Source organism: Siniperca chuatsi, linkage group LG14 (assembly GCF_020085105.1).
Source record: "Siniperca chuatsi isolate FFG_IHB_CAS linkage group LG14, ASM2008510v1, whole genome shotgun sequence".
NCBI lineage: Eukaryota > Metazoa > Chordata > Actinopteri > Centrarchiformes > Sinipercidae > Siniperca > Siniperca chuatsi.
Window position 1 is genome coordinate 29,059,881 of NC_058055.1, and position 18,559 is coordinate 29,078,439.

The window sequence follows — 18,559 nt, forward strand, 5'->3', positions numbered from 1 at the left end:
AGTAACAGAGCCAATAACAACAACTGTAGCAGCAGCTGTCGAGCAGGAACACGGGGGCAGCAGGCGGCCCACAACCACAGATCCAGACTCTGCAGGAACACGGGGGCAGCAGGCGGCCCACAACCACAGATCCAGACTCTGCAGGAACACGGGGCAGCAGGCGGCCCACAACCACAGATCCAGACTCTGCAGGAACACGGGGGCAGCAGGTGGCCCACAACCACAGATCCAGACTCTGCAGGAACACGGGGGCGGCAGGTGGCCCACAACCACAGATCCAGACTCTGCAGGAACACGGGGGCGGCAGGTGGCCCACAACCACAGATCCAGACTCTGCAGCTCCGGAGGCAGAAATACCTGCTGAAAGCGACAGAAGGAGAGAGGAGAGAAACGAGAAAGCACAGAACTACGGGAGAGAGAAGATGTCGAGTTAGTAACATGCAGTAATGGGATAAAAATGCAGACAGACAGAGAGGGAGAGGAGGAGAGAGGAAAGAGGTGCATCATGGGAAGTCTCCCGGCAGTCTAGGCCTACAGCAGCATAACTAAGGGATGGTTCAGGACTCACCTGAGCCAGCCCTAACTATAAGCTTTATCACAGAGCAAAGTCTTTAGCCTACTCTTAAATGTGGAGATGGTGTCTGCCTCCTGAACCCAAACTGGGACCTGGTTCCACAGGAGAGGAGCTTGATACTTGAAGGCTCTGGCTCCCGGTCTACTTTTGGAGATTTTAGGAACCACAAGTAACCCTGCATCCTGGGAGCGCAGTGTTCTAGTCGGGTAATAAGGTATTATGAGATCTTTAAGATACGATGGTGCCTGACCATTAAGAGCTTTGTAGGTGAGGAGAAGGATTTTAAATCCTATCCTGGATTTTACAGGGAGCCAGTGCAGAGAAGCTAATATTGGAGAAATTTGATCTCTTTTCCTAGTTCTTGTCAGTACACGTGCCGCAGCGATCTGGATCAACTGGAGAGTCTTAAGGGACTTATTCAGGCAGCCGGATAATAAGGAATTGCAGTAGTCCAGCCTGGAAGTAACAAATGCATGCGCTAGTTTTTCGGCATCATTTTGAGACAGGATGTGCCTGATTTTTGCAATGTTACGTAGGTGAAAGAAGGCAGTCCTTGAAGTTTGTTTCATGTGGGAGTTAAAGGATAAATAAATAAATAAAGGATATTGTTATTTAGAAAGTCACACAACTGATTGGCGACTGCTTTCTCAAAGATCTTAGAGCGAAAGGGAAGGTTAGATACAGGTCTGTAGTTGGCTAAAACCCCAGGATCAAGAGCGGGCTTTTTAAGAAGATGTTTAACTACAGCTACTTTAAAGGACTGTGGGACATAGCCTGTTAATAAAGCAGCTTATTACGACCCATATTTACGTTTATTGTTAGGCCGCGACCTAAAGTCAGGTGCCGAAGTATAAAGAGCGACAAAGTCCTCGTAGGGAGGAGGCCGGGGTGGTGGATGGGTCAAACAAGCACAGGACTTTTACCATTTCACAACATTAATCACGTGTTTAATGTCATGTAACTTACGTCATGTGACTTAGCAGGTGATGTTAAAATCAGGGCCCCTCCCCCACAGACAGAAACGCAGACAGAATGAAGCTGTTAGGCGAACAGGACATAAAGCTAAACTACACAACACATCCTATCATTGTGTTATTATTGATCAGTCAGCTGACAACAACCACAACAACGGCAGACCAAAAACATGTTCATTTGTTTATTTGACAGTTCATTTATACATGACATCATTGGTTTCTTTTACTGCAGATAAGCAGACATGAAGAGAGAAAACGTTTTATTGCTGTTTTCATCACATCCTGCTGCAGACTGACTGTTTCTCTAAGACTTCTGGGACAGTTTGGACTATGAATATATTTCTGTTGCTGTATTAACACACTCAAACCTCTCACTGATATTTCCTACTGACATTAAACACAGTAAAGCTTCTATCTACAGGTGCATCGGCCAATCAGGAGGCAGCTGGACAATCTGCCCTCACTGTCAGTTTATATTATATATGTTATAGTAAGGTATATATTTGTGAACATCTCCTCCATCTGTACATTCAGTAACATAAAGCTATCAGACATGTTCACATGTTTACACGTCTGATAATGAGAAGTTCTTCAAGAAATCATTTTCCAGGATATTTTCAATGACCTTCCATGCTGTCATTTGTGCCTGACATGCAAACTGCAAGTCAAAGTGTCAAACTGTTGTTACTTTTTTTCTAAAATAAAATTGAAATGAATGTAGATTTGTTTGTGTTGTGTTTACTGACCGGCTCAGGAGGCGTTTAAGAGCTCTCACTGTTGCAGGGAGGTCAGATACTGTTGGACTGTTCCTTTAATGCTGTTTAGATCAGGAATGCCTCATCTGCCGATCAAACGCATCCTCAACTCTTTGCTGTTCATTTGTCTTTTTAAAATGTATCTTTTCTTTTTTCTTTAGTGTTATTAAGTCTTATTTAATGTATTCTATCTAAAGCACTTCTAGTCATTTCTAGAAAAAACTTTACAAGAAGAAGTCATAGTATGACATTATCAGGCCACTGACTTTTCTCTCTGTCATTTCTTGTAGTATTACAGACATGATATTACAAGAAAATTATTACAAATATTTTCTCAAAATATGACTTTTTTGTAATATTCCAACTTTATTCTCAAAATATTCCGACTTTGTGCTCAGATATGTTTTCCTAACAGTGGCCCTGATACTTGGTTGTAGTTTTGTGTATAAAATGTTCTGTATAAATAAACATGTTAACTTGTTGAGAACTTGTCTCTCCTTATTAGGAACTCTGGCAGACGCCATGTTGCGTTGTAATGGAGCATGAGAACAGCTGTAACCACGGTAACCTTTTACTTTGCCACCTGCCATCCCATGTGACATGAACATGGAAGAAGAAACAGGTAAATTATTAAACGTTACATCAGTATTTTGGGACTCATTTCCATGTGTTTGTATTTCCCTCTGGTGGTCAAAATCACTTACTGCAGCTTTAAAATCTGACGCTTTAATATTTCACTAAACATGAAGCTTGAAGCGAATACATACAGGATACATATCTGACACTGACATCCAGTGTGGAAAGATGCTTTTCTTCTCTATCTTATCTCTACGTTTCAGTCTTTTTAGGGAGAAATTTAAGGGGAAATCAGGGTCAGAGGTTCAGACACGAAACCTCCTGAATCCTCATCGTCACATCACAGTGAAGGTTTGGGAAAGTATCACGTTAAAGGGTTGATTATTATTAGTAGTAGTAGTATTAGTATTAAGTTATTTGCTAATTAAAGTTTAGTCGGCTATCCTCAAACGATAAACTCAAAAGACCATTTCACAATCTCATTTTGTCATTTCAATATCTTCTTTTTCTTTTTAACATTTAATTATGACCCGATTATCCTGAGAAGTATAATATAATAATAGTTTATATGCCACTTTTTCTGTTAATTTTCAGTTTTCTCCTTTAGTTTTGGGTAAAATGATCCTCCATAGGTCTGTTGGTGGTGAGGAGGCGTTGTTGGACGTGTCCCTGATCGGTCTTCTTCGAATCTTTCATGTGCGACTTGTTTGCAGTCCAGTAGTTATTCATTGTTGCTGGTCTGGTCTTTCACAGCCTGTTCGGTCCATTCATGTTGTTAAACCTGCAGTCAGGTAGCTAGCAACATCGTCGCTAAGATAACCAGTGGTGTCGCAGCTTCAGCAACAGGTGAGACGAACATCATGAGTTCGAACAGGTATATTACTGGTCCAATAAACAGGAGGCGAGGCGACTGCGGTCTCCGGGGCGTCGCTGGTGATGTGAAGGTGGCAGAATCAGCCAGTTGGACCACCAGAGCCATGCGCACATGAGTTCAGCCAATCAGACGTTGGCCTGGAGACACCATCGTGGTCTTGGCGAACACATTTGAGTCCTGGAGGATTGGCGGTCTCTGCTGTCATCTGTCTCTGATGGTCCCACCCCCGTCATTAGGAGGTGGCGGCCTGTTTGTTCCGGAAAGTTTCGAAGAACGCCATCATCCCCTTCCTCACATTGCTGCTGCTGCCGTTGCCCTTGGTTATCCTCGGCATCATCATGCTGCCACTGCTGCTGCCATGGTGACGGGATGTGAGAGGCGGGAAGGCGGCGCTGTCCATGGAGTTCGCCCGTTTGATCTTTGATGGGGTCGCACGCCACGACTTGGTCCTCGGAGGAGGAGTCTGAGCTACCAGACACTTCTGATACTGAACCTGACGAGCAGAAGGCGACACGTCAGTGTGTAATTTACTAATTTATCCAAAAATTAGCCCCAAATTTGCGGTAAAGCCCTGAATTTGCACCTGAACTGATTGTATTGAAGGTACCTGTAACGTTCAGGTTTGATTACTCACCATACATGCAGCCTGGACCGCCTCCGAGAGGATTCCTGCATCCGGTTCACACCAGAACACGTGACACTCAAATCGCTGCGTGCCGCCATCTACGATCACAGCGAAAGTGTGGCTGTCGTGGCCGACGCCCAGAAAGGTGAGGAAACGTACCTGACACTCCCAGAAGGGCTCTTCCCCTTCCTGTCAGGATCCAATCAGACAGATGAAACAGAGTGAGCCGTGACGACCTTTAACCTGGTGGATTAACAGAGTTTGATATTGAGTATTGATGGTACCTCTCCCTTCCACAGAGACAGGACGTTATCAGTGACGTGGATGACGGCCGGCTCCCACTCGTCTCTGTCTGTAGAGTTCATGATGCTTTCTATCGCTCTGTTCAACACCTCCATCCCTGCACAAACACACCTTCACTCGAACACCAACAGTTTGCGGTCTGCACATGTTCAAGTTATCCTTTACATTTCAGTGCTGCCTGGTGGTTACCATGGTAACAGCAGGTGTAACACTGGTAACACTATAACATGAACACTACGTTTGAAATTATTCACAAATTGTTCAGAAACTAAAATGCATTAACATAAAATGTTACCAAATGAACAACTAAAGATTTAACCATGAGTTTGGTTACAGTGAGGAAGTGACCAAACACAGAGCTGAATGTGTTCAGGTGTAACAGGTGTTTCTATCCTACCCATCGCTCTGGACACCGGCAGGTTACCGATGTACTGGACCTCAAACTTCTGGACCTGCTGCCGCATCGCCTCCAGAAACTCCACTGAAACACAACAAACGACGAGGAATCAGCAGAGAACCAACCAGAGAGCAGCAGGTGATGTCAGAGAACAGGCGAAGCACCTTGTCTGGGCAGGTCTTCAGGTGAGATGCTGTCCATTGTCAGAGAGCGAGACGGCCTCATCAACGTCTTCTCTGACATCATCTACAGACACACAGACACATCTATTCAACAGTGTTGAAGATCAGTCTGCTGTTATTCTCAAACCAACAACATGTCAGTTCGTCTCTCAGTACCATCTGACTTCCTGTCTGTGGCTCTCGGCTCCGAGCCCATTGGTTCCTGCTGAAGACCTCACAAATATATAGTTTCATGGAACAATATCTTGGTCTCATGCTGCCATCTAGTGGCCATTCTGGGCACAATGACATCACTCTGACATCGTGATGTCGTCAAGGTTATCTTGTGCTGGACTTGAGTTTAACGGAAAGCCTGAAGAGAAGCATTATGAACTGTTGGTGTGGAGTTTGAAAGATGTGGTTGTTTAGGGGGCAGGGACGGTCTAATTAAGAGACTATCAAGTTGCATTATGGGAAATGTAGGACCCAGTGTTCTTGGTCTTGACCAATACTGACAAATACTGAGGACTATAAGTCAGGATATCTCATCATTCGTTTTTAGCCGCATTAGCTTCATGGCTCTATGGATGTTAATGTCTGAAACATCTCAGCAGCTGTTGGACTGTCATGAAACGTGCTTCATGTTCAAGTTCCCCTCAGGATGAACTGTAATAACTATGGTTTATGACCAAATACCTGCAAAACTGATGACGTTCCCATCAGCCTCAGCTGGACTCTGTGTTTACTGCTAATTAGCTAATGTTAGCATGCTAACATGCTAAACTAAGATGGTGAACATGGCAAACATTAGAGTAAATTTTAAGGACCAAGCCGTAGACCCACTGACCTTGGAGCACATCTCATGCAGCGCCGTGGCAATGGCTTTGGCCGGAGCGTCACAGCGAAACACGTGACACTTCAGCACACAGCTATCCTTATCGCCCGCCACGAAGGCAAAGTCCCTGAACGCAACACACACATGCACACAGTGGATTGGTCAAGTTATTGTGGCCTGATCATTAAATGACCCTAACATAAACAGGAGGTCGTGAAGATGAGAGTAACTGTGAGTGTTTGTGGCTCTGGGTGTGAAGAGGTAAAGGTAGAGTGTTTTACCTGTCCCTGCCCAGGTGGAGGGGTCGGGGGAGGGGGAAGCGTGTTAAAGAAACAGAGAGAGTGGCAGTGTTAGTGGAAACAAACTGAAGGGTGAGTTTGATTTTAAAATCTTAGCATGCAGATACATCAAAGTTGATGTTGTCAGAGTTTAGCCTAGCTTAGCACAAAGACTAGAAGCAGGGGGAAACCGCTAGCTTAGCTCCTTCAAAAGAGAAAAAATCCAAAATGAGACACAGAGCATCAAACCCTCTTAACTGCACAGACGTTGCATAACATGCTTGTTTCAATTTGGTGAATAAATTAGTTGGTGCCCACTGAGCCATTGAGCCATACAGTGACATCACAAAGCTGTACTGTGACATCACAGAAGCGCCTGTTGCTAAGGCGGGGCGTTGGGCTGTTGGGCTGCCACGCCCCTGTAACTCTGTGGAAGACTGGTTGCAACTGGTTTAGAAATCTGTGCATTAAATCCTAAATCCATCCAACAATTCAGTTGAAATAAATTTCCTAATATTGTATTTAATGGTAGAAAAGGTTTCAGTCGTAGTCATCTGGACACTGTTTTCAGAATCAAGACGTTTCGGCTCCCATCCGGAAGTCATTCTCAATTGTGAAAATGGTCTGAGAACTCAGAAATTTAAGCTACTCTGTGTTACTTAAGCCCCGCCCTCAGGGAGGAGTCTACCTGAGTATCTGTTGATTAGCTAGTTTCACCTGAAACTGACCTAATAGTTTCCATGATGGCCCAGTAATCAGTAATCAGGCCTATTGTTTTCTGGCTGCACCTCCCTCATCACTGTTAAGTACCTGATTATCATATGATTGGCTTGACCAAGGTGTTAATACACTGGGGTAAACGTTGGGCAAATTGAATCTCAGACCACCATTTCTGTTCAAAGAGGGGTTTTCTTTTTTCACAAAAATGGCTTCTTTCACACTCGTTCAAACCAACTCTTCTCTCTACTGAGACTCTTCACCTCGCTGTCTTCAGATGTGTGGTTTGTAGCTTTTAGATGCAAACGCACGGCGCTCTGCAATCCTGAGTTAGCGTGTCGTCTGTGCTGATAAAGTCTTTTGTGAAGTGGCTGTTTGGTCTCACCTGTGTACCGTTCTTTGCAGTTTTCCTCACTGCATTGAATAGAATAAACTACATTGCTCTGTTTTTGTGTGAGCAATGTAGTTTATTCAATTACTGGGCCATCATGGAAACAAAAGAAGGTCAGTTTCAGGTGAAACTAGGCAGAATAAACAGCAGACACTCAGGTAGACTCCTCCCTGAGGGCGGGGCTTAAGCAACACAGAGTAGCTTAAATTTCTGAGTTCTCAGACCATTTTTCACAATTGAGAATGACTTCCGGATGGGAGCCGAAAAGTCTTGATTCTGAAAACAGCGTCCAGGTGACTACAACTGAAACCTTTTCAACGATGGACCACTGCTGGACGAATGAGGGACAACACCGTCTTGTTTTTAATGATTAATGACAGCTAAACAATCTGATGCCGCTCCTGTCCAAGACGTTTCCTCTGGCTGCAGGACTGACCACAGATCAGTCTGAGACCCAGCCAGCTGCTCTCTGATTGGCTCACCTGCCGTTGTTGCAGCCCACCCCCCAGACACGGATGTTGATGATTGGCTGACAGTGCAGGGGGGTGTGGTCTAAAGGGTCCAACAGGGTCAGAGTGTCTTTCTTCAGAACCAGCATCATCTCCCGACCCTGCAGACAGACAGACAGGTCAGTATATTAACACACACAGACAGACAGGCAGGTAGAGTAGACAACAAAACACCAGATCATAACAGTCTGAACAGGTTTAAACCAGATCCTGACAGCCTAAACAGGTTTAAACCAGATCCTGATACTCTAAACAGGTTTAAACCAGATCCTGGTAGTCTAAACAGATTTAAAACTTTGTTGAAACTTAAATAAAACATTCAGCAGTTCCAGGTTCAGTAGGCGTCTCACCTCCCCCCAGGCCCCTTGTCTGTCTCTCTGCTCAGGGCTGCAGCAGTGAGACAGCTGCTGGATCACATTACTGACAGCGAGACTGCTGCGGCCGGGAGACAGGTCCTCCTCCTCCACCTCCAGCCAGCCCAGAGACCGCACAGCAAAACACTGAAAGACAGACAGGTAAGGAGACAGATAGGGTGGGAGACAGGAAGACAGGTGGAGACAGGGAAACAGGTGGAGACAGGAAGACAGGTGGAGAGCGGGAGACAGGTGGAGACAGGGAGAGAGAGAGACAGACGGCAAGAGAGTGAGACAGATGAAGGGATTAAGTGGTCAGTGAGTTGTTGGGTGACAAACAGAGAAACCAGGACACAGACAGACAGACAGGCAGGCAGACAGACAGGCAGGCAGGCAGACAGATTAAGTCAGATTAATGCTGTATAAAACTGTGGTAGAGAGAGGTAGACACAAACAAGGGGAGAGAGAGATTAGAGTAGATTAGACCACCAGAATAGAGTGGACTAACAGGAGGACCTCTGCTCTCGCTTTATTATATTATATCATTTATTTACAAGGTACAGTCAGTCGTGATGTCATCTTTAACTTCCTCTGACATCACAGTCTTCAGTCTCAGTCAGTTCACATTCAGAGTCACATCAGACCAGTTCAGTCCAGATGACCTGAAGAGGTCTCACTCCACCTGGTTTATCAGGATACTTTAGCAGCTGACTGTGCGGACTGGAGGTAGCCAAGTATCCCAGAATGCATTTCACGTCAACCAGCAGCGAGTCAGACTCAAAGCTGTTTCCATCCTACTGCTGTTAAGTCACTTTATTAAGTTTGGATATTTTTTCAGGTGAGAGAGTTTAGATCTTAAAAATGTGGCCGATTTATCAAAATAACGTCTGATTGGAAATTTGCTCCAACATTTTCGGAGATGTTCGGACCGACTGCTTTCAGTCAGAGTGCATGGTCATCATCCTGTGGACAGTGTGATGTCATCTGTAGAGTTTTGTTGTTGATGTGACTGTTTTCTATGTTTAAAGAAAATCGAGTAAGTGGACCTTGAGTTAAAGAGTTTTTAAATAAACCTTGAAGCTCAACATGTCGTCGTGAGTTTTAAACACATTTATATTTTGTGAATTTGTTTGTTAATTTAATGAATGATTTGCAACATGTGTAACATCTGTGTGTTAAATATAAATAAATGTTTACAGCTACATTATTTAGTGATTTTAAAAGTGTTAATAATTTATATACAGTTTAGAAATGCTAAATAAAGGGGTTTAAGAAAAGTGGAGACTTTTGGTACATCTCACTAAAACAGGACCTTAAAAGACAGAAGTTAATATATTATTATTGTTGTTGTTGTTGTTGTTGTTGTTGTTGTCTTACCTTGGAGTTTGGGTCGTGGTTGGTGAGATAATCTTCATGCCACGAAGACCTGAGAGAAAAAACAAAATTCATATTAACCTGTACGGACGCTGTGTGTGTGTGTGTGTGTGTGTGTGTGTGTGTGTGTGTGTGTGTTACCTGGCCTCAGGTGGGCCGTCTGTCTCTCTGTTGGAGCTCGGCTGTCCAGCCTCCTCCTGCTGAGACACAACACCACAGAAGAAGACAAACTCCAGTTCTGCTTCTGCATCAGAAAAACCTGAGCTAATGTGAGCTAACTGGGTTAGTTTGGACTAACCAGGTTAAGTAAATAGTGTCTAACCTGGGTGTCGAGCAGCTGTGGCGTCCCGCTGAGGCGGGGGTGTTGCCACTGGGTGGCGCCGGTGGGAACGTGCCAGTAGTAGGTTCCTGTTGAGTCTTTGATGGTTCTCCAGCCGGAGGGAAGGTCTGGATCCAGCAGCAGGTTCTGGTCTGTCCAGATGTTGTCTGCAAAGATACATAAAGTGTCAACAACAGTCCTCTGAGCAACATGAAGGTATAACTCAGAGCTCCTGCTGGCGCCCCCTACAGGCTGCAGTGTTCATTACAGCCACAATATGAAACACTAGCGCCCTCCGGATGTATTAGTTAGATGTAAATCCACACAAATGTTTTGCATTGGGTTTACTTTCCTTCAGGAAACGTGTCCTTTTGCTGGAAAACATTTCTGTTATCGGTTGTGTATCAGGTGTAATAAGTCCTAAAACTTCACAAATCATCCAAAAGTCTACCAGAGAAACAGACCGCGAGACATGTTGTTAAGGACAGGCAGGTGCAGTCATTACATCTGTAACCAGCTTTTGTCCAATCAGGTGACAGTCTGAAGTGGTGAGAGACGATCTGATTGGTCAGGAGACGTCAGTCAGTTAAATTTAGCACAACTGAGATTCTCTTTTGATAATAATACAAAATAACATGTCAGCAGAAATATACTGTCAGATCAATCTCCCCCTCCCTTCCTCTCCTTAAAAATCTTTTTTTATCATTCAGCAATATTTTCAGCCTGTCTGTGTTCACATGCAGTCAAACTGTCCCATCAGAGCAGCCGAACCAGCAGTCAGCAGCTCCTGTCTGCAGTGGACCCGTGGACGGACAGACAGCTGTCTCTGGATCACTGTGAGACTGAAGGAAACTTAGAAACAGCAGGATTCTCAGGCAGGTTCTGCAGCCGCTTTCTTCTCTGGCGTCTCAGCTGATGTACGGACGTTTATTCATGATGGACATTAGAGACAATGATATCCCCAGGAAGTGTAAGTCACAGTGAATCTAAAAATATGTTTATCATGTTTGTGTATTCAGATTATTAGTCAGTGTGAGGGGAGTGCCACCCACACTGTGCCCCCCTGCACATATTGGCTCTACCCTGCACTGCCACTGCAGTCAGTGATGGCAGGATAGTAATCACTGCACAAAGAGACCAAAACATATCAGCCTCAACCCTGACAGTCTCAGATGTGTGAGTGAGCAGAAGCATTTGATTGGTGGAGCTTGTTGACTGTCATCTGCCGGACACTGCTCAGTTAATACACTTTACAACTTTTGTAACATTTTACTTCATTTGAATCAGTAACTCCGTCACACACACTCACAGTTGATAGTTATTGGACTGTGTGTATATATTTTTATATATATATATATATATATATACACTGTATATGTGCTGTAGTCTATGAATTTCTTGCTCCATTAGTCCATTTTTCATCAGGGTGCCCTGGTTTTCCAGCACCTGACGCGGACCTTATTGACCCGGGTACCGTTTGAGCCAGTCTAACTCTTATTTTTGTGCTTTCACTCATGCCTGAGGTAGGCAAGTAACATTAAGAACCTTGCCTAAGGGTCCACCTGGATACTGCCCACGCCCTGATTGGGAATCGAACCCGCGATCACCATTGAGCTATCCAGTGTATGCAGAGTACGGCAGGTCCTGAAAAGTCAGCTGAATGGGAAGAACAAGATCTGAGCCAGTCATCAGATACGCCGCTGGTCCAATAAACTGGCCAAAGGAGGAGACAGAGACCACTGATATCAAGACAAGGAAGCTCCTCACAATGCACGGAGGGTTTCACCCCAAATCCAGCACCCTGAGGCTGTACGCTGAGCGGAACGAGGGAGGCCGAGGACGAGTGAGAGTCAGAACCACTGTCCAGGATGAAACAACAAAGATGATGATGGCTAACCAACCAGACATCGTGTGGATCGACAGCGGAGATAGATGTAATAATGCCAAGCGACAGCAGCATCAAGAAGAAGGAACACGAGAAGCTCGAAACATACCAAAGGCTGAAAGAGGAGCTAGAAAAGATGTGGAGAGTAAAAGCAACAGTGGTGCCAGTGGTAATGGGTGACCCCCAAACTGGGGGTTACAGTCCTTCTGTTTTGCTGTCGACTCAACTCCAAGATCATATTCTGTGAGTTTATATCATTAGTGTTGTATTATTTTGTCGGTGTTCGTGATATCGTCCACCTGGTACAAAATGTACAGGAGGAGCTGGATGACTGATCAGAGGTCAAACTGCTGTACAGGAAGAGAGGAAAGAGGAGAAGAAACTGAAGAGGATTTTAATAATTAATGAACCCTCAGAGACACAATATGCTGAATCGGCTGATTGAGAGACAACGATATGACTGGGGGGGGGGGCACTGGTCAATACAGCTGGACCAACAGAAAAAACTAGTTAGCTGTTAAAACAGACCAGCTTATTGTGTTGGACAGTAACCGAGCGGTGAATTAAGACTTTTAACTACGAGACGTTTGACTCGTTGACTTGGTGCAGAAACTAAAGGTGTCAGTGTGCTTCAACAGACGAGCTTGTTGAATGGTCAAACAGCACAGACACACATTTGTGTGAATCTTATTCTGGCCATTCAGAACAGGTAGAAACACTTTTAGACTTCAGACGTGATCGGACCACACATCGTACGAACTTGTTCGTTTTCATCTCAGTCCTGAACTTTGTACGTTTACCATCCATGAATCCCTCAAAACATATCTGAGGTCAGTTAAACACAAACATGATTCACATTTAAGCATTTTAACAGCAGTTTGCAGGACTGAGGGTTTGTCTGTCCTTCGGCGTCCTGTTTACGCTCCACTGACTCACCATTCAACTCCCTTTAACATGAACAGTGTAGAAACTCTGTATGTGAACACAGTGATGGTGTATTCTGTCATTATGACCTCGTACATACAGACTTTGTCCTTCTCTTGTCCCACAATTCCTCATGACACAGCACCGCCATATGTGTCCCTGTACTTCTATCTCAGCGAGGTCCTGTTGGACCTTTTTTCAGAGTGAGGTCATGTGACTGATGGAAGGTATTCAACGACCTATCACAGGGTCAGAAAGCTGTAACTGACCGTTCTCTAAGCCCAACCCCCCTTAGTTACTGATGCTAACCTGCCTTTCTGTTATCACACAGCACATATTTTAATTAATTTGATGTTTATTTGATTGGGACAGATACAGTATACATAGAGATCCAAATTCTTTCAGTTTACTTTTAAAATGTTGACAATGTTGGTCTTTTTTGAGTTCAGTAGGCAGCTTATTCCATATGTTAGCTCCCTTTATAGAAAAAGACATCTGGCCAAAGGAGGTATTCCAGTGTGATACTTTACAGTTCCCTGCAGTAGTGATCCTAGTGGACAATCCAAAGACTTGTAATGGTCTCACCATGAGAGCCTGAGGAGCCTGGCCATGTAAATGCAATGTTGTTATCAAAACTTAGCATATTCAGGTTTCCATGATGTGACAGTGGTGTGATCTTATTGGCCTTTTGTCCAGTATTTTTATTGCATGATTGTATAACCTCTCTAGGGGTTTAGTCACTGATGAACTTGCCTGCGACCATGAGGTAACACAGTAACTGAGGTGTGAGAAAATCATTGAGAGCAAATATATTGGCTGCCTCAAATGTTAAGACCAAAATACACCACCCGCCGAACGGCGTGCATCAAAACAGCTGCCACTATTATTTTCTATCCCCAACCCCCACACCGACGGTGGCTGGACGAACCGCCCCGGGACCCATCAAGCCACTGTCCTATTTCCGGTGTCGCTGCCCTTGAAAAAACACTTTTTTCCAGAGAAAAATCTGTTTTCTACTTCAATACAATGCTGGCACAACTACAGACGTTATTTACTAGTTTGTTGCTTGGTTTTCTCTGTAGTTTTAACAATTTCACTTGTGCCTGTATCTACAAGGGAAACATGTAAAAATAAATAAACAAATAAATAAACTCCACTCGCTGCTTGTACATCCCAGTTCCTGTGGCAGCTCAACTTCCTCTCCTTACCTCTTGCTTTCGCTGTCTCTCGTGTTTGCAGATCAGTGGATAAGCAGAGACAGCTGTTGAGGTTGAGAAATATGAGGGTCCAACGATAGACCGAGATATTTGACCTCAGAAACTTGATTGATTGACTGGTTGTTGATCTTAACATCTATTTCAATTGATGTGGGCCGTCTTCCAGAGGAAAAACATATGGACACTGTTTTTTTGACATTAAGTGTCAAACATGAGTTTTCAAGCCAACGGGCTAATTGCTTCCAGGTGCTTTGTCAATTGGTCTGTAACTGCAATAGCTGTTTTTCCATAAGCGTATATGAGTGTATCCTCTGCGTACATCTGGAGACAAGCCCCAGGACATGATTCAGGAATGTATATGTATAAATGTTTATGTATAAACTAAAAAGTATCGGGCCTAGCGCCGATCCCTGGGATTCCTGTTTTGCTCTTTAAAAAAGAGGATTTTTTATTGTTGATGATGACACATTGTTCACAGTTCAGAAGATATGATTCAAACCATGACAGGTTTTTTTTTTTAAGAGAAACTGTACTTGGAAAGTTTGGAGATAAGAATGCAATGATTTACGATATTGAATGCTTTTTAAGGTCCAGGAAGACTGCCCCCACCAAGATCCCTTTGTCTATGTATGATTTGATTTTTTCCAAAAGGTTGAGTGCGTTGAAAACTTTGTCTTCAGCTAACTTGTTTTAACAAGTTAGTCGTGTAAAAGGGTCTTCAATATGCACTTGATGGTTACATACATGTTATCATGCTAACAGAGGCTAAAGCTAACAGGTCCCAGGTAATGATATCATGCTAACAGACTGAGGCTAAAGCTAACAGGTCCCAGGTAATGATATCATGCTAACAGAGGCTAAAGCTAACAGGTCCCAGGTAATGATATCATGCTAACAGACTGAGGCTAAAGCTAACAGGTCCCAGGTAATGATATCATGCTAACAGACTGAGGCTAAAACTAACAGGTCCCAGGTAATGATATCATGCTAACAGACTGAGGCTAAAGCTAACAGGTCCCAGGTAATGATATCATGCTAACAGACTGAGGCTAAAGCTAACAGGTAAAAAGTCAGCATCTTCACCAGTTGATGATCCATGTCGAAGACTTGTAAATAAAGAAAAAGCATTGTTCTTGTGTTGCAGTGTAAAGCTGCTTAATCCTGCTTAGCTAATATACTTGTTCTTATTTCCAAACAATACATTTAAAATTTTAACATTATAAAGGACTGAGGACTTTGAGGATGAGGACTAACTGATGTGTTTGGCAAAGGTAATGCTATCTTAGCTAATTTGGCTGTAGATGGTGTAGTCCCTCATTCGTCCAGGAGTGTCCCATCGTAGAAAAGGTTTCAGTCGTAGAAATGGTGTTCTGAGATTCAATTTGCCAAATGTTTACCACAGTGTATTAACACCGTGGTCAAGCCAATCACATGCTAATTGGGTACTTAACAGTGATGAGGGAGGTGCAGCCAGAAAACAATAGGCCTGATTACTGATTACTGGGCTATTATGGAAACAAAGAAGGTCAGTTTCAGGTGAAACTAGGCAGGTAAACAGCAGACACTCAGGTAGACTCCTTCCTGAGGGCGGGGCTTAAGCAACACAGAGTAGCTTAAATTTCTGAGTTCCCGTCCCATTTTTTCACAATTGAGAATGACTTCCGGATGGGAGCCGAAACGTCTTGATTCTGAAAACAGCGTCCAGACGACTACGACTGAAACCTTTTCTACGATAAGTTGGCTGTAGTTGCTGGAGTGTAAACTCCCCCAAATCCTATGAAGATCAGGACGCTAACATTAGTCTAAACTCTGATATCATCCAGGTGCGACTCCCACACAGTGTCCTGGACGGGCTTTTTTTTTTAACATAACCTGTTCCTCTGGAAGCCCAGTACTCAGTTAAATGATGTTTTGAAACATACAGGAGCTGATTTTACTTATCCGAGTTCACTGAATGATTCAAGTCTTCACCAGCAGAGAACAGACAGATCAATGAAGAGAAATTTCACAGTCTGATTATCAGCTCTGAGACAATAAACAACATGATACTAGTTAGCAAAACTATTAATCTTGTTATATTGCTAACTATTTCCTCTACGTTAAGCTACAACCCTTTAGCTGTGTGTTGAGCCACCTGTGGTGTTCAGGCTGGTCGGCTCAACTAGAAATACAGAACAACAATGTCGACAAGCGGCAGCTGCTGCGGCAACCACTCACTGTCTGAAAACACCATAAATGTCTACTGCATGTAATAAGCTAGTTAGCTGGAGTTGCTAATGTTAGTTTAAGTTAGAGCAGATAAACACATTGTTGAATCCATTCCTTATACGTTTGCTCTTGTGTTAAGGCTAGCGTAAAAAAACCCTCTTTGTATCCAGAGTATCTCACTGACTACAGCTCCATGTGCGCCGCTTCAACATGTGGAGAAACACAAACCCTGACCAGCTGGACGCTTGCTGCTCGGGGGAGGGGTTTAGCAAAAGATCAATTGGCTAATCAGATATGTTTTAGGTGACAGGTATGACGTGATGGTACAGACTGGGTCACATGGGGCGCACTGCAGGTTAATCCAGCCCTGTTCAAACCACAACGTCTCATTTCTACACGTTTGTGTCTGCAGGTGTTCAATAAACCAGACACAACATGTAAACAACAGAGCGACTGCAGGTCTGCAGGAAGGTCCTCGTAAGCCTGTGAGATTACAGGGACGTGTGTGTGTGTGTGTGTGTGTGTGTGTGTGTGTGTCTCACCGTCGTAGTTGACGATGAGGATGGCCAACATGTAATCCTTGCCCATCATGGCTCCGCCCTCCAACATGTGTGGTCCAATCAGCTGATCGCCCACTCACACACACACACTCACACACACACACACACACACACACACACACACACACACACACACACACAGGCCCAGATGACAGATGTTAAAGCCTCCTCCTGCCCGTCTCTCTCTCTCTCTCTGTCTGTCGGTCTGTCTCGGTGTCTCTTGTCCCTCCGTCAGTCCCTCCGTCAGACGACACCATCAGTCTTCTTCTTCTTTATTTTATTTCCGTCCCGGCGTTTTCTCTCTCCCTCTCTCTCTCTCCTCTCGTTCGTCCCTCCTCTCTCTCGCTCGTCCTCTCTCTCTCCTCTCTGTCTGATGAAGGATGCTGTTTTCCTCCTCCTCCTCCTCCTCCTCCTCCCTCCTCTCTCTCTCTCCCCCCTGCTGATGTCATCACTCCCTCTCTCTCTCCTCCCCCTGCTGATGTCATCACTCCCCTCCCTCTCCTCCCCCTGCTGATGTCATCACTCCCCTCCCTCTCCTCCCTCGACCTTCACCGTTAGAAAACGTACATTTCCACAGCAACCACAAACATGCGAGGAAAGAATAAATATTTGGGGGCATTGGAGATATTCACTCACACCATCATGTTTCAGAGTTAATGGTCCAACACCCACAAAACTCTCTTTTTAAGGTTTGGTGGGACACTGAAAATATACATATATATACATATATATATATATATATATATATATATATATATATATATATATATATATATATATATATATATATATATATTTGAAATAGTGCTCCACGTTGCTCCCCTCCCTGCATGTGAAACGGGTTGGATCCTTGGAGAAGTTGCCAGATTGGTGACAGTTTCCTTTAGTTAAAGCCCAAATACACACAAACGCTGTTTTATGTGTATTGGCTGCATCATCATTTAATTATTTGTTGCCATGCGAGCAAGAATGAGTAAAGTGCTTCATGTACGTGTTTATCTTACTGGATGTTGTTGCTGGAGAACAGTAAGAACCTCTAAAGGTGAAGCCGAATCCGGTTTTCAGCATCACGTTTGTTCACAGATAAAACCCGAAAATGAGACGAGCAGCAGAAGACATGAAGTGATGAAGGTGTTTCTGTGTCCTCTCTGGCCTGCTTCACCTCCGACCACAGACAGCGTCACTGAGAGTGTTCGGGCGTGGTCACAGGTGTAACCGCAGTGATGTCACAGTGTACCGGAGTACACCTGAACGTCACTGCAGCAGTGTGAGACGTTAAACCACCGGAGGAGGTTACGTTACTCTTTGAATATGTCGAATGTGATCATGTGCAGGTGTGCTCTGCAAACACACCTTTCCCTCCTGCTTCTGCCACCTGATTGGCTGCTGCAAACTGACTGTTATCAAATCCGAGACTCATGATGTGACTCGAGTCCACCAGACTGATGTTAAAACTCAGCTGTCATGCACCACTATATACATAGCACACATATATATATACATATATATATATATATATATATATATGTATGTATATATATATAAAACACACAGTAATATGTCTTTAATTATGTCTTTAATAATAGTATCAAAGTATTTCATAAAGTATGTCGTCATCCCAACATGCTTCACCTGAAGCTACCGCTGGATGACGTCAGAGTAGGTATGACACAGTGGCCACGTGTCCAGGAAACTGTTGGCGCTCGTGAAGCCCCAAGAACATTTCAGGAAGTCGGACCAGTTCTGCTGC

The 18,559-nt window shown here is 44.1% G+C and overlaps 1 protein-coding gene across 3 annotated transcripts; it reads right to left on the reverse strand.

Moving 5' to 3' along the window:
* Positions 1-1,716: 1,716 nt before the first annotated feature.
* apbb3 (amyloid beta (A4) precursor protein-binding, family B, member 3) lies at positions 1,717-17,182 on the reverse strand. 3 transcript variants are annotated; one of them, XM_044221858.1, is made up of 13 exons: positions 16,792-17,182; positions 10,019-10,182; positions 9,838-9,893; positions 9,700-9,748; positions 8,320-8,469; positions 7,943-8,070; positions 6,356-6,361; positions 6,087-6,201; positions 5,243-5,324; positions 5,079-5,162; positions 4,663-4,778; positions 4,388-4,567; positions 1,717-4,246 (listed from the first exon to the last, which is right to left on the reverse strand). In XM_044221858.1, the coding sequence occupies exons 1-13, from the start codon at positions 16,856-16,858 to the stop codon at positions 3,986-3,988; spliced, it is 1,458 nt and encodes a 485-aa protein (XP_044077793.1). In that variant the 5' UTR covers positions 16,859-17,182; the 3' UTR covers positions 1,717-3,985. The 3 variants fall into 3 exon arrangements, with proteins under 3 accessions (XP_044077793.1, XP_044077792.1, XP_044077794.1); XM_044221857.1 differs by having other exon boundaries at positions 9,838-9,896; XM_044221859.1 differs by lacking the exon at positions 6,356-6,361 and having other exon boundaries at positions 9,838-9,896.
* Between the last annotated feature and the right edge of the window lie 1,377 nt (positions 17,183-18,559).